The sequence below is a fragment of the Cornus florida genome, unplaced genomic scaffold (genome assembly GCF_030987335.1).
Source record: "Cornus florida cultivar Cherokee Brave unplaced genomic scaffold, ASM3098733v1 CherokeeBrave_3.0.0_Hap2_Chr03, whole genome shotgun sequence".
Taxonomy (NCBI): Eukaryota; Viridiplantae; Streptophyta; class Magnoliopsida; order Cornales; family Cornaceae; genus Cornus; species Cornus florida.
Window position 1 is genome coordinate 8975469 of NW_026775573.1, and position 25907 is coordinate 9001375.

A 25907-nucleotide genomic window follows, 5' to 3' on the forward strand; every position below is an offset into this window, starting at 1 on the left:
TTGGAGAACATGACACTTTTTATGAGACGAAAAATATGAGACGAAAGGAATAACATTATTCTTTAAAACAATTGTATTAATAAAGTCATTGAATAAACCATAATTAGCTTGTCATTTTGGTACTTACCAAAGTGTTATCGGTTATTGGTAACTCCTCTACTTTGGTATGAAAAATTATTGTATATTTTGAGTGTCAATAATGTTTACTTTACTGTGTTTTATATAATCACTTGTCCATTGATAGGGAATTTTTTTCGTGGTGGTAGTGTTGACTGTGTTGGGGTCTTTTATTTTTTTTGAAAGAGGTAGGCACTCTAATAACTAAGTCATCAGAGATGTCGGGTCTCATAGAACACTAACAAATTCTCCATGAAAAAAAATTTCGCGAATGTGGTCACAAATAAAATTTGAAGAGATTAATAAGTTCAATGGTCCAATATAATTTTTTTTTTTACATAATAAAAAATTTTAAAAAATTGACATCATAATTATGTGAGCTCCACACACAAGTTAGATTCGTCAAACCTTGTTACTCCAGATCATCATCCAAATTCGAATGAAATATTACATGGTTGAGTCACTTTTGAAACTGAATAGGGAGAAATTTACTTCAAGTGCCATTCCATGTTATAAACCCACTTTCAGCACGTCAAATTAGAGAGAGAAACTAGTAGTGTTCAGAGAGAGCAAAGCTGGAAAGAAACTACTATATAAACCGGACTCCCGCTTTTGCAACGAAACATCACACCACAAAAACACACAACACACACTCTCTCTCTATCTAAAACTTTATACAACATAATGGAATTTCCAACTTGCTCTTCCGTGATCATCGTCGGAGCTGGTGTTTCAGGTGCCTCGCAAGTTTCATCTACTCTACAATTGTTTCTTTAATTTCAAACTCTAAATCTCACACACTTTTTGTTATATATGTGTATATATATAAGGTATATCGGCGGCGAAGGTGTTGGTGGAGAACGGCGTCGATGATATACTGATCCTGGAGGCGTCGGATCGAATCGGTGGAAGGATTCGGAAAGAACAATTCGGAGGCGTGCCCGTCGAACTCGGAGCTGGTTGGATCGTCGGAGTCGGCGGCAAAGAGTCCAACCCGGTCTGGCAACTCGCTCTTGACTCGGGCCTCCGTACGTGTTTTTCCGACTATAGCAATGCCCGCTACAACATTTACGATCGGAGGTTAGCATCTATATATATAAATATGTGTATATGCGTATGCCTAACTACGAACTGTGAAGTTTAGAATTTTTATATCCGTTTTGGCTAACTTACGCCCTTGGCGCTTCAGAACGGTGGTTAAGTGTTTTGCGCCGGCGTATTTTAGCATCACCCGGTTCGAACCTTGGGATTTGTATTACCTTTTTTCTAGATTACACCGTGGGTGACACTGATAATCTATATAACTCGTCCTCTTTCAGCGGGAAGATTTTTCCGAGTGGAATCGCCGCCGACTCCTACAAGAAGGCTGTGGACTCGGCCATTCTGAGGAACCAAGTGGCTAACCACGAGGCTGATTTGGCCAAACTTTCAGAACCGCTCTCGTAAATCTCTCTCACCCTCTCAAGTCTCGTTTGTCTTTTGCTCAAAAATCAAAAACAGTGTTTTTGTTGTCGTGATTTATTTCAAAATGTTTCAACATTTTTTTTCAAAAAAAACAGTAAATAAAATTGGCAGGTTGTAAAATAATAATTAAAAAATCCCTACATCTATTATGCAATACAACCAAGATCCCATGCCATAGTCACTTATGCAACAACTCAAACAACAACTAACAAATTCACTTCGGAATAATTTTAAATGCTTATGTAATATTAGATTGCTTATGCAATAGCTTTTTTATTTAGTTGTTACGTTACGATGCAATAGCAATCTCCATTTTATTTATTAATCAGATGGCCAATACCAAAGTGCTTTTGGAACTTTTAATCGATTTGGCAATAAAAACACGAACAAAAAGTTGCCAAACAAGGTATTACTTATCCCCTTTGCTCTCTCATACAACTTTCTTCTTGTTACAGTACTCCCAAAACACCTATAGAGCTTGCTATTGACTTCATCCTCCATGACTTTGAAATGGCAGGTCAGTTGAACTCCCTTTAGCGTACTTTTTATGTAATCATCTGTTTGGTTGATAGAAAGCTGAAGGAAAGCAAAACAAAATAAAAATGTGAATGTTATGTTTTGTATTTTGCATATGAGTTTTAATTTCTTCGTATTTTCCACATTTTCTCAGCAAAACGTGTTTTATGGTTACGTGGAATGTAAACTGAGAATTGGGTTTTCTGTACAGAGGCTGTACCAATATCAACTTTTACAGACCTTGGAGAGCAGGAGTTTTTAATTGCTGATGAAAGAGGGTATGAGTACTTGCTGTATAAAATTGCCGAAACATTTCTTTTTAATTCGGAGGGTGAAATTGCAGATAGTCGTTTGCAGCTCAACAAGGTGAAAAAATCTTTTCTCATTTGTATTTGTATGTGATTTATCTATTATCGTACAATTTGATTTGCCTATTTTGTTTCTTTATAAGCCATTCATCAAATGAAAACAAAGGGTAATGCATATGGTTAAAAAGAGAAAAAGGAACGATTGCGAAATGTCCCATACTGTGCTTGTATGCATGCAATCTTCTTTTTCTTTGCTTTTGAGATTGAGATAAGGATCAAAAAGATGTTCACTTTTTGTGTATTTAAAGTTTATATATCTTATATTATTGTTTTATCAATAGATGTTTAGATATAGATTCCTGGTTGTGGTCAACCTTCTCCTGGATTCTAATTTTTTTTTTTTTTTTTTTTTATTGATCCTCTATGGAAAAGAGTATTTCAATATTGGTGTCTAGGTTGGTAAATGGACTTTCGTTCTAATAGTTATGAGGTTTTGGTCTTCACTATAATTTTTATTATTAATTTGTTGTGGAAAAATGTGACATAGACATGTTAAAATATTAATGAGTAGCGTCCTATATTAGAATTAATTGACTATGTTGAGAAAACTATGATAAATTGAAGAGGAAATGTGTGGCTGTGGAGAAATGTGAAATTGACATGTTAAAATATTTATGAGAAGCAACCTATAGTGGCATTAATTGACTATGTTGAAAAACTATGATAAAATGAAGAGGAAAGGTTAAGGAAGAAAAATTACTGAACCAAACCCGGAAGCGTTTCCAGCCCTCAATGCAACAAGGTGGAACTGGTGCACTTGTGATATTTGGATTTACCCACTTCTTTCAAAATGGGGTTTCCTCAAACAAATTTCAAATTTTTCCTGAGGTTTGAATGGGGAAACTTGAGAAGCCTGAAGTTAATGTAACAAGACACAAAAAGAAAATGTTTATCCTGTAATGGAATGAAGTTAAAAGGTGTATTTGAGTGTTTTCCAGCATGAGAATGATTAGCAGGTCAGAATTGCCGTTCCTTGATACGAAATAATGTCAAAAACTTTGTCTATCTCTCTAAGTGACCCTTGCAAGTTAGACCAAGTAATGATTTTTACTATTATATTATTTTCAGTATATTTCTTGAAACTATCTCCTTAACAGTAAAATGATAAGGATTCAACTCAATAACAGTTCTCTGATAAGAAAGATGATATCTATATTTGCAACTGCAAATTGGAAAGTGCTTTGTTGGTGGGTCTTTGTCTCTTTGATAATAAGAATGATGATATCAATATGAGTTGATGATGACACCTATATAAAGTTATGATTTGAAAAATCACCTCTTTGATTACCACTTACATGAACTTCTAAGATCTTTCAGCACTAAGTCCCTTCACTATTCACTGCACCAGTATAAAGGTCCCAACTTCCACTATCATGCATAGTGTGGATATTGACAACGATACTTTCTGTGTCTATGTTAAATGATGCTTTAATTATGTAGTCATATCAGATATCAACTCAATATTAGAAAAAAGTAAAAGCACCTCATCATTTTCTTAGTTATATGTGGTTATTGCTAAAGCAACATTGCTTTTCTTTTCCTTTTCTTTTTATTTTTTTAATTTTAATTTTTAATATCTTTATAAGTAAATAATGTTATGTACAGTTCGACTGATCATTAGCATAGTTATGCATTATCTTGTTGTGATGTTGTGACCCAAAATTTGATTTTGGAGTGGGATTATTGAGACACTGATAATCGCAGAAAAGAGAGTGAGAGCGAGAGCTAGGGTTTGGAACTGAAACTTGTAATCTCCTATTTTACGCATAGTGAAAACTTTTGCTGGATCTTCAATGTGGACATAGGCTTTGCCGAATCTTTGTGTTTTTTGTTTATGGTGTGCTTACTTTTCTGTTGTATTTCTTGGATTCGCTGCATTTGTCGTAACACTTGTAAATGGTAATATTACTTTAAAGGTAAAACCTTTCCCCAATTGTTCCAAGAAATCAGAAATTTAAGCCCTTTGAAATGAAATTGGTGTTCAACACTTGCACCCTAATTCATTTTGAAATTCTAGTAACTTCCATAAATGAGAGATGAGTACCTGGAAAAATCTGCTTAGAGTCTACAATAATGTCATCCATTCCCATATCTCAAATTGTGGAACAAAATTTGGCTTTATTTCATAAAGTTCTTGGTTTGATTGTTCATAATCTTATGTGGATGGTTGTTTGCCTCGGCTTATGTTTTTTTAATCTTCACCCGCATATGTATTCATATGTGTATATATATATTTGTAACAATTATGATTCTCTTATGGAATTGGGGCAGGTTGTTCAGGAATTAAAACACACTAAAAACGGTGTTGCGGTTACAACAGAAGATGGTTGTGTTTATGAAGCCAATTACGTGATTTTGTCTGTTAGCATCGGTGTCCTCCAAAGCAACCTCATCTCCTTCAGACCACCCTTACCCGTACGTATCCTCTTTCTTTATCCCATCTATATGCTTTCTTGGTATATATCTAATGTGGAAGCCACCAGTATTTACACTAAGTGCCTCTTGATTTCATGATGTGGCCTACTGGCATACCTCATTGTTTAAACCGGAATGGAACGTGTGGATTCAGGGCTAGGATATGGGTCCCAACAGGTGGGAGTACCCAAGTTGTACATCTATGATATTGTTGTGTAGATTCTTACTCCAAATATTTAATAACATTAGGTTGAAGAGTCTGGTTATGCATTGCACTAATTTGTGTTAACTGGCTGATGACAAAGACTTGAGTTGTCACTTGTCAAGTTGTCTTTTATAAGCATAACAATGGATTACACAATCCACAGTATTCTAACCCACCGATTCACTGATGGGTTTCACTTTGCAGTCCATAAGACAAGTGTATGGACATGGTATAAAAATCGGGTTATGGATTCTGCTGAGTTAATCAAATTTTTTGAAAATTATTTTAACCGGTTAATTTAATCATTAAACTTCAATGAAATGATGTCAAATCTCATGAATGTTAGAAAATGCCCTAATTTTGAATTTTGATTTTCTGGAAGTAACTGAATTGGGTTGACATATGATACATGCAATATGTAATTCTGGACTGAGCAGAAGTATATATCAATTTTTCTGTAATATTGATATAGCATGAGAGTGCAAGGAACTTTGTAGTTGTAGCTTGTAAGTGTGCATGATTCCAGTCTTGTCTACTGGTTCTACAAAGGGATAGGTACTGCTCTCCACTACATGTTCTGAATTCGCGAAATAATTTTTTGAGTGCCTTGTAAAACAGTTAGTAGTGACAAATTAATGATGCTGCAAAATTATTATTGGAAGTACAATGATAAGTAAATGAAATGTATACATGTGAAGGTATCTGGTCCTGAATGTAAAAATCATATGCAACGGTATGCAATGATCATGTGACATGAATAATTGGGTGATTATAACCCAATGCATCTTCATTCTTCACAGTTGTATAGCTAAATTTTGAAGATCTTGATTGAAAAAGAAATCAAATCAGGCATTTTTGGATTATTATGGGGACCTAATTTTGGGCCAAGGTATTCTTGGTAGGTAGTTAGAACTTAGAACCAGTGCACATGTATTGCATCTAAAGATAATGGGTTTAGGCAGATTGCCCGTGACTTGCTCAACATTTGAGTTTTAAAATGGAATATATATATTGTTTATTTGATCTGTTTGGTTGCTTACTCAGCAATTGAGTTTTAAAATGAAAAATATATGTTGATTCTTTGACATGTTTGGTTGTTTGTTTGTGGTCCCTCTACCTAAGATACTTTTGCAGATGTGAACTTCCCATTTCATGCTCTTATTATATACTCTTTTGGACTAAATATTAACAAATTGGACTAAAAAATTATAACAGAGGTGGAAAATGGAGGCCATCGAGAAATGTGATGTGATGGTGTACACAAAGATCTTCCTGAAGTTTCCTTATAAGTTCTGGCCGTGTGGGCCTGAGAAAGAGTTCTTCATTTATGCCGACGAGCGGAGAGGCTACTACACATTCTGGCAGGTTCATATAATTTATTATGGCATGCTATTCGTCATCTTATTATTATTATTATTTTTTTCATATTTGGGTTGGTTTGGCTGTTTAGTGGAACTTGAACTGTCTTATTTTATTATTAGTTGCGTGTGTATAGCATTTGCATACTATTCTTTGCATTAGATTTTAGTTCATAAAACACATATATCATTTTAGGATTTCATAAGAATACAACAGTTTCAATTTTGTTTGCTGGTGTTGTGGTAATGTTATCATTAATATTTTTTAAATTATGCTTCAACAATTATAAGTCACTAATAACCTTCAAGTCATATAGAAAGCAGAATCAATCAATCGAACTTCCGGAAGACCCAAAAATGTATGAAGTCTTAGTTTTTTTCACCTCCCAATTCCTACATAAGTATAACATTTTCATAACTTGCTTCACTTCATATTAATGTTATTTCTGTTTTCTTATGTATCAAGAGATTTCTACCATACAATTTATGACGCTTTTGGCTTGATATTGTCTCATATTTTCACATATAGGGTATTGCAGCGTAATTATTTCCATATGCTTAATAGAATGTTATCTTTGGTTGATCATCTTAAAGTCTCTTGATGGTTTTAATAATGAATCACCTAAGCCGGCCACTTTGTTTTTGAGATGACAATTATGCCCCTATGCAAATTACAAGAATCACCCTCCAGGGTCCGTCAATCATTTTTAAGTTCACTGACCTCATCTTGTTAGATACAATTATTATTAAGAAGGAAGTTGATACTTGTGCAGATAATTTGTGTCTGTTGGATTCGTGATTATTATATGTTTTTCTATGAAGCGTTTGATTGGTCCTGTTACTCTCTTACATCTGGCAATGTAGTTGTACCATAAAGTTAATACTTATGTCAATTTTCAGTCTTTGTTTTTGGTTTCCCCCCGCCGCTCTTCCTACTACTTGTGAAGAGACTGATCTATTTCAAATTCATTAAATCTTAAACTAATTCATTGGCTTCGTTAAGTGAATGTACTCTTCGCCTCACGTGGGCTTGTTAGACAGTGGGATATTGTGGTTCTTTTGTTTTCAGTTTTTAATTTAATTAAAATAAAATTAGACTTATTAATTACACTATAACTAGAGTGATTGATAATTCATTACATTTTTATATGATAGTTAATTGGATCATCTAATCATTCTTAACCACCAAATTGATCCAAGGTCGCATTGGTCTTCTGTTATGTCAACAGCACTTGGAGAATGCTTACCCAGGGTCCAATGTTCTGGTTGTAACATTGACAAATGGAGAATCTAAACGTGTTGAAGCTCAGTCAGATCAAGAAACCTTGAAAGAAGCTATGGAGGTGCTAAGGAACATGTTTGGGCATGACATACCTGATGCCACTGATATACTTGTGCCACGCTGGTGGAGCAATCGGTTCCAGCGCGGCAGCTACAGCAATTACCCTATCTATTTCAATAATCAAATTATTCATCACATTAAGGTGTGCATATTATCCATTTATCCTATACATATTTCACAATTATTTTCACTGGTTTCACGTGATATGCTCGTTTTTGTTCATATGTCTGACATTGGACCTATTTATTATTTTATACTATGTTTCATCAGGAGCCAGTAGGACAGATTTTCTTCACTGGAGAACACACAAGCGAAAGATTTAGTGGCTATGTCCATGGGGCATACCTTGCAGGTGAGTGGTTGATGGTAATTCTGGATAACAAATGAATCTCGTTGATTAAATGACTTATTATATCGCTTCTCATGTCATGCTTTGTTCTTGATCAATTCAAGCAGGCATAGATACCGGCAAAGCATTATTAGAAGAAATGAGGAAAGAGGAGAGAAAAAGTGGGAGTCAAAATTTTTTATTAGAGCCCTTGCTAGCATTGACTGGCTCGTTAACGTTGTCCCAGCCTGATGCGGTATCAGGTCTCCACAAATGTGAGATTCCTAGACAACTTTTCCATAGTAGTAGCAAGCGCGGGCTTCCAGAGGCCATCTTATGATTCAATGGACCGGTTGATGACCCCTTCTTCGACAATGAGTAGAATGTTACTGATGAATATGATTTCCTGATGGATAGAATACAGATTGAGCCCTTGAATCCGGAAAGCAGAATAAAAGGAGATGCCGATGCATTACATGAAAGACCTGCACAGGGGTGCATGGACATCATGAAATAGCTGCTATCTATATGGATATGCTAGGGTTATGGAGTTTTGAAGGAATTGTTTTATGCATACATCAAAGGTTCTTCATTGGAGAAAGAAGATGAGAGGGAAAACATGATATTTTAATTGTATTTATAGGATATTGTAAGTTAGTTTCTGAATTACATCATTTTAGTTTCAAAATTATGTCATTCTGGTACTATTCACCAGTATTGGTTCTTGTCTTCTGCCATTTTCCTACAATCTTTCCTCTAATAAAGCTTATTGTCCCTTTAGCTTTTGATGATTTGAGCTTCTGAGCATGTATTCACTTCTTAAAGAAACTTTAACTGCTTTAGTAATACAAGTTTCCAAGTTTTCCACACTACAACCTTCTCCTCCAATGAACTGAACCGATAAGAACGACCGAAGTAATTTGATTTGAGGCTAAATGTAGAAGTATTATGTTTTCACAACTCATATAGAGGTGAGAAGAGGGAGTAGAGAGAGAAATGGGGAGGTGACAGGAAAATGGTATTTAACTGTTTTTTTGCACTTTCTTTTCATTTAGCAAAAACTTTGCTTCTTAAGGAAACACTACCTCACAGCTCTTCCTTGTAGAACTTGAAGTGTTAGGGCCAATTTAGACATTTCATGAAATAGAGAGAAATCTAAAGCCAGAACAAGGCAGGGCTGATTATAGTAGTAATGATAAAACATAAGAAATGACTAAAATTTAGGGAGAATAAACTTTCTAAGAATGTAGTATAGTGAACTTCTGATAGGAGAACTTAGTTTTCTAGTGTGAATACCAATTTAATAGAATTGTTTTTGATACTTTTGTGATAATGCTAAGATTGTCATGAACATACTAACTGATTATTGATTTGAATATTTCATTTCCTAGATTATTATATAGTTTTTCATTTCCTAGATTACCCTTTTTAACCTTGGAATGCAAACAACTACCCATGACTATTGTTTAAGGGAAGGAAAAATATAACCTCCAGTTGATCTGAACTCATCTGAGGATATTCCTTGTCAAAGTCACTTAACTTGCTTATGAAAATTCATACTCTCACTTTATGTTTTATTAAAACACTCTGCAGTGACTTCTGCTTCTTTTTTTTTTTTTCCTTTTTAATTATCAGTCTGTCCGTACTTTGAATTCAAATAGTCAAAGGTAGTAACTTCTGTGGTATGATGTTAGTTAAATGATTTGAACAAGCAGTTAGAAATCTTCAGTTTTCTAAATGAAGTATTTTATACAATATTGGATGGTCTATACTCAGTTTGAACTAATCTGGTGTTACTTCTTCTTTTCCTGCATGTAAGTCTGAATTTAATTAACTATGATGGCTGGGGCATAAACCATTCTCTACCCTTGGCAAATGAAATACTTTTCTGGTCTAGGTTTATTTCAATGTAATAAAGTACTATACTTTATCCAATCCATATTTTAAGGTGGTAATATTATATCTTCAATGCCAATTCAGAGCAAAATGAGGCCTCCAAGTGAATGCCCAAACAATTAAATAATTAGAAAACCTTTGTAACTAATGAGAATTGAGAAGTACAAAAAAAAAAAAAAACCCCACTTATTTATTGTATTGAATTAAGTATGATTAGGAGCACTACATGACATCTGCTTATTTTTAACAAAAAGAAAAAAGAATCATTCATGGGGTTTCCTTTGTTATTGTTGTAGAATTGGCTATAACTTTTCTAATTGTTGTCCCACCAGAACTGTCCTTGGAGATAGTCCACCACATTCTTGTCAACCTGGAATGCCTTGGTAAGAACATCAGCAGAAATCTTTGGGTTCGATCCAAACACCGCATTTGCAATGGTGATAACCCCAGGATTTTGGCTGCTCAGTCCAGCAAATGCCACTGCCTTGGTCTTCCCCACATTGAATTGGAAGTGAATTAGCCCCACAGGGAACACAAAAACATCTCCAGGGTATAGGGTCTTAGTGAAGAGACGATTTTCAGGATTGGAAGTGACAAAGCCGACATAGAGAGTGCCCTCCAAGACAACAAGGATTTCAGTAGCGCGTGGATGCGTGTGGGGTGGGTTGAGGCCTTTAGGCGCAAAGTCAACGCGTACTAAGGATATACCAAGAGTGTTGAGTCCTGGTATTTGAGCAACATTTACAGGAGTCACAATTGAACCAACTGGATTCGATGTATTTCTAGGAATATTGAGCCCTGAGTAGAAAAAATCATTGGCTGTGGCTAGCTTTGGGTCATTGCATACCTTCCCATTCACAAACACTGCAGCCAAAGCAATGGAATGTTATATTGAGGCAAAAAAAAAAAAAAAAAAAAAAAAAAAAAAAAAAAAAAAAAAAGGTACAAATGTGAGATTGAAAGACAAATATAAGGAAGATAAAGCATGAGAGAGAGCATGTGCCTGCAGACTTGGAATCGTTAACGGCGACACAGAAGTCCTGCAGAGGGCTTGGATCAGAGGCAGAGGCAAGCGAGAATGCAAAAGCCAAGATGGATGTGGCTAAAAGGAAGTGAATGCCCATCTTGATACTATTTGGAGTAAAGTGGACTATTCTTTGCAAGAATGCTTGGGTGAGAGATGAGAAAATCTAGCAAGCTAAGGTGGCTATTTATAGAAAGAATGTCCTTGAATTAGTCAATGTGCTTCCCTATGTGTTCAATGGTTAGCCTCTTTTTCTATTTCAAGAAGGAATTGTTCTTCAACAACTATCACCCACTTCTCATTCATTTTTCCTCAGCTTTACATCAACATATCTATCAGTTGAATACTTGAACAACACATTGAAGTGGTCATTTTCATATCCTAATTTATCCTTTTCTTCTCTTGTATGTATATATTTTTCATGGATGTTGAATTGGTCATTTAAGATTTAGCTGCATCATAGTGTTTGCGTATGCTGGTTGAATTGAAGACTTTGCTCAGGTGTGTGAAAGTCAAGTCAGGTGGACACAAAATAAACCAAAGAAGTTCAAGCCATAAAAATTTCAGTGTATTTGGTTGATGAGGAATTGTTCTTCAACAACTATCACAGCCCACTTCTCAATTATTTTTCCTCAGCTTTACATTGACATAGTTATCTCTGAAGACTTGAACAACGATCAGTTCAACTAATCAACACATTGAAGTGGTCATTTTTCATGTCGTAGCTTATCCTTAATTCCTCTTCTCTTACATGTGTATTTTTTCGTAGATGTTGAATTGCTCATGTAAGATTTAAATGCATCGCAGTGTTTGCATGTGCTGGCTGATTTGAAGACTTTGCTCAGGTGTGCCAAAGTCCCGCGTAGACTCAACCAGAGAAGGCCAAGCCGTAAATAATCTCCTTGTATTTGGGTGATGAGGCCTGCACCTTAATGTGGTTGATAAAATTTGACAAGTCTGACTGATTAAACAATCAAAGAAGGTGAGGTAATCAATATTTATTCATCTCTTCTAATAAGTTGCAATTGCCTCCATCCCTTCATTGAAACTTTAAACACTGTAGAGGGCCGGCGTACCTTCCTCCTCCACGTTTGTGGGCTGAAAATTCTTTTGTTTCAGGAGTACATCTTTCTCCAAATCTAAAGAAAATATATCAGGGAACCAAAAACTAAAAAGGTTGGGCTCCTACAGAGCTAGCCTCTCAATGGAGAGGCATTGAGGAGTGTGCATAATAAGTTAGTAGGCTTTAATAGTGTAGATAACTCAAGAGTATCAGGTCTTCAGCATGTAATATTCAAAGACAAATTAATCTTCCTTAGTAATAGCAAGCGAGGGCTTATAGGGGCCATCTTATGACTAAAATGAATCAGTTGATGAACCTTTCTCCTATTGCCTGATGGATATAGTTTGTAATACAGAATGAGCCCTTGTTGCATGACATGGAAGACCTTCAAAAGGGTGCATTACTGCTTCATTTTTGGAAATGCCAGGTTATGGAATTTGAAGGAATTGTTTTGGGCATATAAAATGAAGTTTGTTCATTGGAGAGAAAGATCTAGGGGAAAACATACTTGTTTTAAATTGTATTTGTTAACGGAAAGACTAGTTTCTGAATTACTTTGGTTGGGTATTATTCGACTTTACTGCTTCTTGTCTTCTGTCACCCTCTTTCAGTCTTTCCTCTAACAAAGTTAATTTTTTTTTTTGGTAAAATTCTATATCCCTGTCAATGTCTAGAAAAAAAATCTGGTTAGCAGATGATCAACATACTCTTCCTCCATTTTGCAGATAGGGACTTCATCCTAGATTCTTCTTGAAGAATGTTACTCTGGCATTTCCATATAAAAGCTTTGGCTTTCTTCCATAGTATGAGGTTAATCTTGGAAAATAATTATTTTGATTCCTCACTCATGCTTTCTGCAGCATGTTAAACTGTACTCACTAAAAATTTGAAGTTGGGGGTTGTAATGACAAGTTTAACTTGTCACCCCTCTGTGCAGCTTACATTCTTTTCGGCTTCATGATCAAAAGAAAGCTACTTAACCTTGTCTTCCAATCATTCCTTATCCTACACTTCCTTTCCTTCAAGAATGCTTTTCCAAGCCCAACAAGGACTAAACCCTTCTAGAAAGGAAGAATTTGGGAACGATCTTCCCTTTAACACCCTTTTAGACATAATATTTTCCCATTGAGTAACTACCAATCTTGATTAGCCAGTAGTGCTAGGTTGAACACCTCTACATAACTAAACCCTAACCCACCATCTGGTTTTCATTGCTCACTTTGTCCCAACTAAGCCAAGTCTTCTCTCATCTTCTGTTCCAAACAAGAGTTTCTGATGTTGGAAGTTTGGATGCTTACATAAGCTAGCTCTGTGGCAATTGAAGCAAGACATGACAAAAACTGGTCCACAAGAAAATCATCTACTCGGTATGACCCCAGATAATCAACAAGCCACCTCTGCCTCTTTTGACAGTTAGGGGAAGCATCATGCACATTGTACAAGAGAAAGACATGGTAGAAGGGGTCCCTTGCCATTGAGGGTCTGAATTTATTTTCCCTCCTTTCGAGAAAAAACCACTATTTCATAGTATAGCAGTAATGATGCAGTATAACATGGAATAGGGAATTGGTACTTTTTTCCTTTTTTTTTTTTTTTTTTTTCTGAATTTTTTCTGAAAGATGCAAATTTCTGAACAATATTAATTAGATGCTTTTTCGTAGTTTGAATTAAGAAAAGCTATTTTATTTATTTATTTTCACCAGAATTTATGGATTTAGTTAATTTGCATGGCTAGCTGGGCGATCAATCATTTTCTATCCCTTGGAAGATCAATATGGTGTGTGGCCAAATACTTTCTGGTTTTGGTTTCAATTTAATGCAGTACTATAGATACTTTATCCAATCCATATCTTAAAAGTTAAAAGTGGCAATGTTATATCTTTTTCAGTACATACATTCACTCTCTATTTAAAGTCAATGTTCAAGTAATATTATCTGAATGCTTGGGGATCCATCTCAAATTTACATATCACTGCACTCTGTTCTTCTCAGTGTTTTTTTTTTTTTTTTGGTTAAACTGTTCTTCTCAGTGTTGTTATAGCATTATTTACTTTTTAATGAGTGTGTGTGTGTTGAAAAGAGAAGATGGGGTGTTTATTACTGTAATAATAATAAAAAAGATCATACTATGAGAAAACCTTTGTAACAAATGAGAAGTACATAACAAGCCCACTTATTTATGCTATCGAAATATTTAGGAACAGAAGATGACATGACATCTACTTATTTTTAACTAAAAGAAAATTTGCTTTTTCTTCTTGTAGAAATGCCCATAAGTTTTCTAATTGTTGTCCCACCAGAACTGTGCTTGAAGATAGTTAACCACCTTCTTGTCAACCTGGAAAGCCTTGGTTAGAACATCAGCAGAAATCTTTGGGTTCGACCCAAACACCGCGTTTGCAATGGTGATAACCCCTGGATTTTGGCTGCTCAGTCCAGCAAATGCCACTGCCTTCTTCTTTCCCACATTGAATTGGAAGTGAATTAGCCCCTCCGGGAACACGAAAACATCTCCAGGGTATAGTGTCTTAGTGAAGAGACGGTTGTCAGGATTGGAGGTGACAAATCCAACATAGAGAGTACCCTCCAAGACAACAAGGATTTCAGTAGCGCGTGGGTGCGTGTGAGGTGGGTTGAGGCCTTTAGGTGCATAGTCAATGCGTACTAAAGATATACCGAGAGTGTTGAGTCCCGGTATTTGAGCAACATTTACAGGAGTGACAGTGGAACCAACTGGATTCGATGTGTTTCTAGGAATGTTGAGCCCTGAGAAGAAGAAATCATTGGCTTTGGCAAGCTTTGGGTCCTTGCAGAACTTCCCATTCACAAACACTGCACCCAAAGGATTATATAGGTGTTATATTAAGCTATATAATAATAAAGATTGTCACAAACAATACAAACACAAATGACCAAAAAACAATGACAAACTAAGGAGAGAGAGAGAGAGAGCATATACCAGCAGACTTGGGATCATCAAGAGCAACACAGAAGTCCTGCAGAGGACTAGGATCAGAGGCATAGACAAGTGACAAAGCAAAAGCCAAGATGGTTGTGGCTAAAAGGAAGTGAAAGTTCATCTTAATCATGGTTAAGCAATCACACACACACACACACACTATAGTTGCTGTTTTTTGTAAGATTTGCTTTAGTGAAAGGTGAGAAAATGTAGCAGGGGAAAGGTTGCTATTTATAGATAGTGAGTACTTGAATTAGTCAATGTGCTTCCCTATGTTTTCAATGGTCAGCCTTTTTTTCTATTTCTAGTAGGAATTGTTCTTCAACAACCATCATTGCCACTTCTGATTTATTTTCCTCAGCTTACATGGACATATTTATCTATTAAAGACATCAACGATGACCACTTCAACTAATGAAGATATTGAAGTGGTCATTTTTCATATCCTAGCTTATCCTTCCTGTTCCTTCTCTCATATGTATATCTTTTCAAAAAGGGTGGATTGCTTATTTTAATATATTTAGCTGCATCATAGTATTTGCATATGCTGCCTAATTTCTAGACATTGCTCAGGTGTACCAAAGTCGCACATAGATTCAAAATAAACCAAAGGCGGCAAGCCATACACATTTTCCATGTGTATTTAGGTGATAAGGCTGCACCTCGGACAGTTCAATGTACGTACGAAACTCTCGTAATTGTAATATTTGAGGATGGTTGGACGTAAATAGTTTTATCTCCTTATAAAAGCTGTTTTCAATTTTAACCCCTCACCTCCATATCATGATAGAATTACTTTATCATTTTATCAATGCCACTCTTTTACGAGATTACGTAATTGGTAAATTTGAACAAATCTGACTGACTAAGGTAATCAATATATAGTCATACGTTCTCATTGTTACACTTGCCTCCCTCCCTCTCCACCATATCTCAGTGGACTCTTTAAATTAAAAAACACTTTTAGGGGGCAGCTAACCTTCCTTGGTTTTTGTACATCATTTCATAGTTACGGATGTAAAATAACAATTTGATGACAGCCATGTCAGCAAATTATAGATGCTTACGTGGCTTAATCGGAAGACTTGTCTAATCAACTACTTATATTTATGTTTCTTAGTATTTTATGTATAAGTAAGTTGTGGTTAATTTAATATCGGCTAAGTTGTCATATTTGTACTGTGTTGAAGTTGAAATGTGCTAACTCATATTTAATGTTTAGATGAAAATGTAGTGGCATATATAGATGGGCGCTGCAAGATGGAGAAAACTTTTGAACCTTGAATTATATTTGTTGGTAACTTTCTAATCCTATTACACTTCATAATTAACCCAACATAATAGATACAAAATTTATAATTAAGAAACACATTTTTAGGACAACATTTACATGCAATATGAATAATAATGGGATTAAAATGAAAATTAACAATAAATAAATACAAGAGATAAAATACCAAGTAATTTCCACCCTTGATTCGCATATAGTGTTACGTAAATTGAACCTTTTACATCACTAAAGCCTAACCCACCATCTTCTGTCTCTATGCTGAATCAGTCACTGAGCAAATTAAGTCTTCTCTTATCCTCCTATTCCAAATGATAATTTCTCAAGTTAGGAGTTTGTATGCTATAGATAAGCTATGGTGGAAATTTGAAGCAGGGCATGACTAAATCTGATACAGCATTATATGCTAGTCTCCTTTTGTAACTGATCCACAAAAGAGAGAATGGGATAGTCTACCAAACACAAATACTGACATTGATTTCAACGAACCTACTCTATTGGGAAATTCAAACAATATCATTTCATTGTTGATGTAGAAGAGAGTCATTCATTTCTAATTAGGATAATGTCTTTTTATTGAATAAGTAATGATAAACAGGTATCTCCTCTTCGACCCGGATCCCTTCCAGTGAAACACTGATTCTGTTCCTCCAGTTTGGAATATACACTATAAAAAAATTTGTAATGTTTAGCGTATATCACTAAATGAAGGGACTGGACACAGGAGAGGATCCCTCTCCATTTAGTCTCACCTCTTAAAATATCTTTATCAATGATTGTCAAAAGTTAAGGATTATCGTTCAGTAGTGCCCTTTTGTCTTTCAAAATAAAAGGTCGATGGGGTGCTATTTTCTTGCAACCAAAAAAATAAAAAACAAAACAAAACATAACATATTGGCTCTGTTTAGTAATGAGAAACGTTTCTTGTTTTCTATTGTCAACCTCTCAAAAGGTAAAAAGAAAACAAAAATCGCGTTCAATAAAATGTTTTTATTTTTCTATAACAGAAAACGTTTTCAATTTTTGTGAAGAAAAGAGAAAACATCAAAATGATGTTTCTTATATTTTCGGTACTATAGCACATAAACGTTTTCACTAATGTTATTGCACAGGCACTATTCATTTCAAATAAAATTCATATTATTTGTATTATATACTAAGTTGCATATTAAATGTTAATAAAAATACATATTTTTAATATAGAATAAATTAAATATTGTATATTATTTTTATTTGATAAAAATATATTTTAATATATAATATATTAAATAATAATGTAAATTATTTTTTGTGACAAAATAATTTTTGATATAGAATATAATGTTATTAAATTATTAAGCAGTAGATATTTTATATTATTATATATCAAATCTATATTATATTATATGTAAATATTAAATTATAATTAATTACAATATTATAACACAATATATATTTTATTACATACAAGATATATTATTTAATATTTTTTATTCATAATAAATTATCATATGCTAAATATATCATATATCACATAATAAATGTATACATCATGCATATACATATATTTATATGCATAATTGGTGGGAATATTTTTGTCTTGGTATATCTAATTTTTTACTTATGATGTATGGGGTATTTTTAAGATTTATAATTTTAAATTAGATTTTCTAGATTTATGACTTTTTGATATTAATGGAAGCAAGTATCGTGCCTAAGTAGTTGGGTTGCTCTCAGTGTTCGAGAGTTCGTATTCAAGTCATCTACCCTCCTCCTCACCCTCCCCTCTAATCAATAAATCCTAAAATTCTTGTTATGAAAAAAATAGAAAATTTAAAGAATATTATGTACATTTTGTAACAAATATATTGTATTACTAAACACAGTTATTGTTTTATGTTTTCAAATTTGTAACAATAAGTGTTAATGAACATCATTTTTATTTTCTATTTTCACTCAACAAAGCAAAAATTATGTTTCTACTGTCTTAAGATTGCAAAAACAGAAAACGAAAACGTTACTAAACACACCCAAATAAACTACAGCATATAATGGTCGTGGTATTTGATTCACCTTCCAAAAAGGAAAGTTAGTTTATCTTGTCCATAAAACTCTAATTAGTTTTGTACTTCTACTTTTATATTTATCAAATACAAACGATTATAGACAAACAAAATAACAAAATAAATATAATGATAATTATTGTATATGTTTAACTTATTAAGTTTACTTTTTAGTCATTAATTTCATAAAAGTATAATAACTGAGTATTCTTAAGAATGGAAAATACTTGTGTGTCAAATGGTAAAAAGTCAATAAAATTATTAAATTATATCACTACATTTCTGACTAACTTTCTTTCCTCACATCCTGCAAACCCTCCAGTTGCAGTCCGTCTATTATAAATGAATTAGAAATGATAATCACTTAAAAAACTACATTATTTTTTACTCATTTTTTCCCAATAAATTTTAGAAAAAAAATGCCCTTGCACTTGATATTATAAATAAAACTCCCTCCCAATATATATATATATATATATATATATATAGGGGCATCCTCCTCCCTAATGGAGAGAATATATTGCAATTAACAATTAATCTACTATTTAGAGTGTTTTTTAACATAAGATTTAAAATTTTCAATATTCTACAATTTTCCAACTCTCTAAAAAATTGGCAATTATTCTAGTATGCATGCACATGCCATACTGAGTCCTCCTCGGCCTTCACATTTACAATTAACAGCTATACTCTAAAATTTCTTAAATATTTATAAATTCTAAAAATAAAATTTTTAACTCTCTCAACAGTTCACAATTATTTTAAAACTCAACTTCTCGCATATGCCATAATTTGTCCGCCCCTCACGTATGTCAAATTGGCACGACGTGATATAGGACTTACTATTTGATAACGCTTTTTAGTTTTCTAAATAATTTATCAACCACCAAAAAAAAAAAAAAACGAGAGAGAGAGAGAGAGAGAAAAATAAGACCATAATTGCCACAATTGTCAAATCACTATTGTTGATTGCATTATGAGAGTAGAAACGTAATGCAATATAATCCAGAAAGGAAGGGAAAGTACATAAAAAAAAATGGAAATGAGAGAAGTTGAATAAATAGAAAAATTAGTTAGAGAAAAAAAAAATTAAAATCAATGTAATCCAGATTGAACCATGTGACAAAAGATGTAATATTGAGAAAGAAAAAAAAAATGTAAAAAAAAAAAGTCAATCGTTTATCATCCTAAATTTAACATAAAATATCACCAACCGAGGAATAACTGTGGCGACCCAATGTGGGCGGGTGTGCGTGGTTGAGTGCGAGGCACTGACAAACTATTATATTGGACAAAAATACGTCTACAATCCCACATCGCCTGGGTGTGGGCAAGTGTTATACGTAGATTCAATACCCTTCCATAACACAACGCGTTTTAAAGCCGTGAACTTATCAGAACTCCAAAATTAAGCGTACTTCTAGAGTAGTACCAGGATGGGTGACTTCTGGAAAGTTTCTAGTCCGTGTGAGCCAAAAGCAGACAATATTGTGACTGGCTAGGGTGAGAGTAGTTACAAATGGTATCAAAACCTAGCCAGCCGAAAGTGTGGCCAATGGGACGTTGGGCTCCAAAGGGGGTTGATTGTCCAATATGGGCGGGTGTGCGTGGGCGTGTGAAAGGCATTGACAAACTACCACACTGGGCGAGCTAAAGGTGCACAATCCTACATTGCCTGTGTGTGGAAGGGGCAAGTGTTATATGTAGATTCAACACCCTTCTATGACACAATATATTTTAAAGCCATAATGGCCTAGAGTAGTACCACGATAGGTGACCCCCCTGAGAAGTCTCTGATCCGCGTGAACCAAAAGCCAACAATATTATAGTACCAGGATTGGTGACCCCCTAAGAAGTCTCTAGTTCGAACGAGCCAAAAGCGAATAAAATAATGTCTGACTAGGGTGAAAGTAACAAAAAAATGACCAAAATTCTTTTGCCGCTTGTGTGATCGGATTGGAGACTATCTTGTAGCCACGGGCATTTAGGGTTTTTTTGAGAGAGAGACAGGTAAGAGTTTGGGAGCTGAATATAATGAATTCTCTTTTACCCGATGTTCACCTAAGATTTACCCAACCCATGTGTTCCGTGTGTAGTGCATGTTTATATTTCTATTAGTTATTTTTTAATGTTTACTTTATTTGCCAAGTAATGCTGACTTTCAGTGTTGGGTATAAGCAGTAAATAACAAGATTAATTTGCTTGATCGACACAATAATGTTACTGTAATAGAAATGATTTGAACAAGCAATTAATTAGGATTTTTTTTTTAGTTTTCTAAGCGAAGTACTGTACAATATTATATCTTTTTAAAATCTAAATTAATTAGTGCAACTTTTCTTTCCCGCAAAAAATCTATGGATTAGTTAGTTGGCACTTACCTTGACTGAGTTTGTGAATCATAAACCATTGTCAACCCCATGGCAGATGAAAATGGTTTTGTAACCAAATAATTTTCTGGTTTAAGTTTTTTTTTCTTTTCTTTTTTTTTTTTCGATAATTAAGGATTTGCATTAAAAAAAGAAAATAAATACAGGGGTTCCCCCCCCGGGCGGGGGGTGAGGATGGGCTAAAGAAGAGAGAAGAGAAGTCCACAAAGTGGCCCAACAGATATGAAAATAAATCCATACAAAACAAAGATTGAACCCTGCAGTAAATATATCCACTCAGGCACATACTAACCCAATCAAAGACATGGGCATGAAAGATCAACAACTTAGAAGCATCATAGCACGGGGTACTGTGGGGGCGGCTGCGGGCGTGGCTGCGAGGGTGGAGGGGGTGGTCCAGGGAGGTTGTGGTTGTTGTTTGGAAATGTAAAGAAGGGATTCGTATGGGTTAAATCAAAGAAAGATGATGGGAGGCTCCATTTGGTTGCAATTTCTTCAGCAAAGGGGCACTCACACATTTTGACAGAGAACAACTTCATTCTAATTGCATTCGCTACTACATTCAAAGTATGTAGAGGAGGTGAGGATTTGTCACTGAACATTCTATTGTTCCTCTCTTTTCTGGTTTAAGTTTCAATTAATTTAGTAGTAATGTTGTATCTTCAAGGAAAATTATGATGAATATGAGCCCTCCTGATCACAGACATTCTTTCTCTCTATTTGAAGCGATTTCTAAAGCAATATTAATTTAATTGCTTGAGGTCCACTGCGAATTCATGTACCAGTGCACTCAGTTCTTGTCAGTGTATTTTTTTTTTTTTTCGGTAATTGAGTTCTTGTCAGTGTTGTTATATATATCACTACATATTTGTCGATATATACACACATATTGATGACAATTTGCCAATTTGGAGTGCACATTTGGTAATTAACATGGTATTGAATCTTTCATTTATTCAAATTAAAAAAAAAAAAAAAAAAAAAAACCCACTTATTTACACCTTTCAAGAAAAGAAAAAAATCACACACTTCTGCAGATATGATATCTGCTTATTCTTAACAAAAGTACTGATTCATAGGTTTGCTTTTTATTGCTGCAGAAATGCCCATAATTTTTCTAACTAGAGTTGTCATACCAAAACTGCCCTTGAAGATAGTCAATCACCTTCTTGTCAACCTTGAATGCCTTGGCAAGAACATCATCAGAAATGGGTGGATCCGATCCAAAGACTGCATTGGCAATAGTGATAGCTCCAGGATTTTGGCTGCTTAGTCCAGCAAATGCCACTGCATTGGTCTTCCCCACATTGAATTGGAAGTGAATTAGCCCCTGCGGGAACACGAAAACATCTCCAGGGTATAGGGTCTTAGTGAAGAAAAGATTTTTAGGATTGGAGGTGACAAAGCCAACATAGAGAGTACCCTCCAGGACAAAAAGGACCTCCGTAGCACGCGGGTGCGTGTGGGGTGGGTTGAGACCACCTTCAGGTGCATAGTCAATGCGTACTATGGATACACCAAGAGTGTTGAGTCCTGGTAGTTGGTCTACACTTGCAGGGGTCACAGTTGACCCAACTGAATTTGATGTGTTTCCAGGAATATTTAACCATGAGAAGAAGAAATCATCGGCTACAACGAGCTTTGGGTCCTTGCAGAACTTCCCATTCACAAACACTGCATTCAAAGGAATAGGTGTTATTGAGCTATATAAGAGAATCAAATAGACACTCTACATGTCAGTCAACACTATCTTATACTATGCAGACACGTTTTTCAAAACGCGTCTATACATGTAGGAGGTATTTCCTAGGCAATGTGGAACATCATAATACACATATGAGAAAGCGAATATACAGTAATTAAGGGAGAGAAAGAGAATGAATGAGATGATCATATACGTACCACCAAGCTTGGGAATGTCAACAGCAACGCAGAAGTCCTGCAGTTGGTTAGGATCAGTGGCAAAGGCAAGTGAGAATGCGAAAGCTAAGATGGCTGTGGCTAAAAGGGAACACTACCCATCTTGATCATGGTTAAGAAGTCACAAACAATTAATCACACTTTATTTGGACTATACTTTGCAAGATTGCATGGGTGAGAGTTGAGAAATCTAGCAGGTAATTTATAGATAGAGAATTCTTGAGTTAGTTACTGTTTTACCCTATGTTCCTTCAATGGTAAGATTGCTTTAGTTAAATTTAGGACAAATTTTCAACAACTATATATGACCCACTTCTCATTTATTTTTCCGCTTAGATCAGAATATTTTCTCTTGAACAATGCATGACTAGTTCAACTATTCAACATCATTTTTCAAGAATGTTCAATTGCTAGCTAGTTTAACACTTAGCTGCATTAGAGTATTTGCGTATGCTGGCTGATATATTGTACACTCTTTATGCCTAACCATTAGAAGCATTGCCTAATGACTTGTTAACAAAAAGAAGGTCCCATGGAGAAGGAAAATTGATCTATTGTTTATATCACATTAACTTCGAGTAGGTGGAAGACTTGGATATGAAGTATCGACTCCCCTTCCATAGTCCCTTGAGACCAACCTCCAATAAAGCTTATTGTTCCTTTAGCTTTTGGTGATTAGAGCTTAAGATATGATAGCATGTGATTTATTTGAATTTGCTTAAATAAAGCGATATAGTGAAACATAATTCAGATAACCGATCCCAAAAAAAAACAGAACAAGACATTAATGAAGTATTTTATACAATATTGGATGGTCTTTAATTAGTTTGAATTAATTTGGTGTTACTTCTTCTTTTCCTGCAAGTAAGTCTGAATTTAATTAACTAGGATAGCTAACTGGGTCATAAACCATTCTCTACCCCTTGGCAAATGAAATACTTTTCTGGTCTAGTTTTATTTCAATTTAATAAAGTACTAAACTTTATCCAATCCATACTTTAAAGTAATATTGTATCTTCAATGCCAATTCAGAGCAATATGAGGCCTCCAAGTGAATGCTCAAACAATTAAATTATTAGAAAACCTTTTTAACTAATGAGAATTGAGAAGTACATAAAAATAAATAAATATAAAAAATCACTTATTTATTCTATTGAATTAAGCATGATTAGGAGTATTACATGACATCTGCTTATTTTTAACAAAAAGAAAAAAGAATCATTCATGGGTTTGCTTGTTATTATTGTAGAATTGCCTATAACTTTCTTAATTGTTGTCCCACCAGAACTGTCCTCGAAGATAGTCCACCACATTCTTGTCAACCTGGAATGCCTTGGTAAGAACATCAGCAGAAATCTTTGGGTTCGATCCAAACACTGCGTTTGCAATGGTGATAACCCCAGGATTTTGGCTGCTCAGTCCAGCAAATGCCACTGCCTTGTTCTTCCCCACATTGAATTGGAAGTGAATTAGCCCCACAGGGAACACGAAAACATCTCCAGGGTATAGGGTCTTAGTGAAGAGACGATTTTCAGGATTGGAATTGACAAAGCCGACATAGAGAGTGCCCTCCAAGACAAGAAGGATTTCAGTAGCACGTGGATGCATGTGGGGTGGGTTGAGGCCTTTAGGTGCAAAGTCAATGCGTACTAAGGATATACCAAGAGTGTTGAGTCCTGGTATTTGAGCAACATTTACAGGAGTCACAGTTGAACCAACTGCATTCGATGTATTTCTAGGAATATTGAGCCCCGAGTAGAAGAAATCATTGGCTGTGGCTAGCTTTGGGTCATTGCATACCTTCCCATTCACAAACACTGCAGCCAAAGCAATGGAATGTTATATTGAGGCAAAAAAAAAAAAAAAGGGTACAGATGTGAGATTGAAAGACAAATATAAGGAAGATAAAGCATGAGAGAGAGCATGTACCTGCAGACTTGGAATCTTTAACAGCGACACAGAAGTCCTGCAGAGGGCTTGGATCAGAGGCAGAGGCAAGAGAGAATGCAAAAGCCAAGATGGTTGTGGCTAAAAGGAAGTGAATGCCCATCTTGATACTATTTGGAGTAAAGTGGACCATTCTTTGCAAGAATGATTGGGTGAGAGATGAGAAAATCTAGCAAGCAAAAAGTGGCTATTTATAGAAAGAGTGTCCTTGAATTAGTCAATGAGCTTCCCTATGTGTTCAATGGCTAGCCTCTTTTTAATTCTATTTCAAGAAGGAATTGTTCCTCAACAACTATCACCCACTTCTCATTCATTTTTCCTCAGCTTTACATCAACATATTTATCTGTTGAATACTTGAACAACACATTGGTCATTTTCATATCCTAGTTTATCCTTTTCTTCTCTTATATGTATATATTTTTCATGGATGTTGAATTGGTCATTTAAGATTTAGCTGCATCATAGTGTTTGCGTATGCTGGTTGATTTGAAGACTTTGCTCAGGTGTGCGAAAGTCATATCGGTAGACACAAAATAAATCAAAAAAGTTCAAGCCATACAAAATTTCAGTGTAATTGTTCTTCAACAACTATCATCGCCCACTTCTCAATTATTTTTCCTCAGCTTTACATTGACATATTTATTTCTGAAGACTTGAACAACGATGAGTTCAACTGATCAACACATTGAAGTGGTCATTTTTCATGTCGTAGCTTATCCTTAATTCCTCCTCTCTTATATGTATATTTTTTCGTAGATGTTGAATTGCGTCTGCTGAGTGATTTGAAGACTTTACTCAGGCGTGCCAAAGTCTCACGTAGACTCAACCAGAGAAGGCCAAGCCAGCCATACGTAATCTCCTTGTATATGGGTGATGAGGCCTGCACTTTAATGTGGTTGATAAAATTTGACAAGTCTGACTGATAAAACAATCAAAGAAGGTGAGGTAATCAATGTCTATCCATCTATTCTAAGTTGCAATTGCCTCCATCTCTTCATTGAAACTACAAACACTGTAGAGGGCCGGCTTACTTTCCTCTACAACATATGATATTCATAGACTACTCTTCCTTAGTAATAGCAAGGTAGGGTTTCTAGAGGCCATCTTATGACTAAATGGATCAGTTGAACAACAAGAAGAATGCTACCAATTAGAAGTGTTACCTGACGGATATGGATCATGATACAGAATGAGCCCTTTTTGTGACATGGAAGACCTTCAAAAGGGTGCATAACTGCTTTACTTTTGAAAATGCGAAGTTATG

At 35.0% G+C, this 25907-nt stretch overlaps 5 protein-coding genes across 5 annotated transcripts; 1 reads left to right on the top strand and 4 right to left on the bottom strand.

The window, feature by feature from the left end:
- The first annotated feature begins 687 nt into the window (after positions 1 to 687).
- LOC132298644 (polyamine oxidase 1-like) lies at positions 688 to 8882 on the top strand. The gene is made up of 10 exons (XM_059795042.1): positions 688 to 853; positions 948 to 1197; positions 1437 to 1559; positions 2037 to 2098; positions 2309 to 2463; positions 4737 to 4880; positions 6301 to 6450; positions 7673 to 7927; positions 8056 to 8137; positions 8242 to 8882. Exons 1-10 carry the CDS (start codon positions 802 to 804, stop codon positions 8451 to 8453), a joined length of 1485 nt encoding a protein of 494 aa, XP_059651025.1. The 5' UTR covers positions 688 to 801; the 3' UTR covers positions 8454 to 8882.
- A 1217-nt stretch (positions 8883 to 10099) lies between these two features.
- Positions 10100 to 11154, bottom strand: LOC132298645 (putative germin-like protein 2-1). Its single transcript, XM_059795043.1, has 2 exons — positions 11013 to 11154; positions 10100 to 10873 (listed from the first exon to the last, which is right to left on the bottom strand). The coding sequence occupies exons 1-2, from the start codon at positions 11131 to 11133 to the stop codon at positions 10323 to 10325; spliced, it is 672 nt and encodes a 223-aa protein (XP_059651026.1). The 5' UTR covers positions 11134 to 11154; the 3' UTR covers positions 10100 to 10322.
- A 3035-nt stretch (positions 11155 to 14189) lies between these two features.
- LOC132298646 (germin-like protein subfamily 1 member 13) lies at positions 14190 to 15237 on the bottom strand. The gene is made up of 2 exons (XM_059795044.1): positions 15056 to 15237; positions 14190 to 14928 (listed from the first exon to the last, which is right to left on the bottom strand). The coding sequence occupies exons 1-2, from the start codon at positions 15183 to 15185 to the stop codon at positions 14378 to 14380; spliced, it is 681 nt and encodes a 226-aa protein (XP_059651027.1). The 5' UTR covers positions 15186 to 15237; the 3' UTR covers positions 14190 to 14377.
- A 6655-nt stretch (positions 15238 to 21892) lies between these two features.
- On the bottom strand, positions 21893 to 23883 carry LOC132301064 (putative germin-like protein 2-1). The gene is made up of 3 exons (XM_059798352.1): positions 23877 to 23883; positions 22678 to 22776; positions 21893 to 22449 (listed from the first exon to the last, which is right to left on the bottom strand). Exons 1-3 carry the CDS (start codon positions 23881 to 23883, stop codon positions 21893 to 21895), a joined length of 663 nt encoding a protein of 220 aa, XP_059654335.1.
- Positions 23884 to 23961: 78 nt separating this feature from the next.
- On the bottom strand, positions 23962 to 24775 carry LOC132301065 (putative germin-like protein 2-1). The gene is made up of 2 exons (XM_059798353.1): positions 24625 to 24775; positions 23962 to 24512 (listed from the first exon to the last, which is right to left on the bottom strand). The coding sequence occupies exons 1-2, from the start codon at positions 24773 to 24775 to the stop codon at positions 23962 to 23964; spliced, it is 702 nt and encodes a 233-aa protein (XP_059654336.1).
- Positions 24776 to 25907: the final 1132 nt, after the last annotated feature.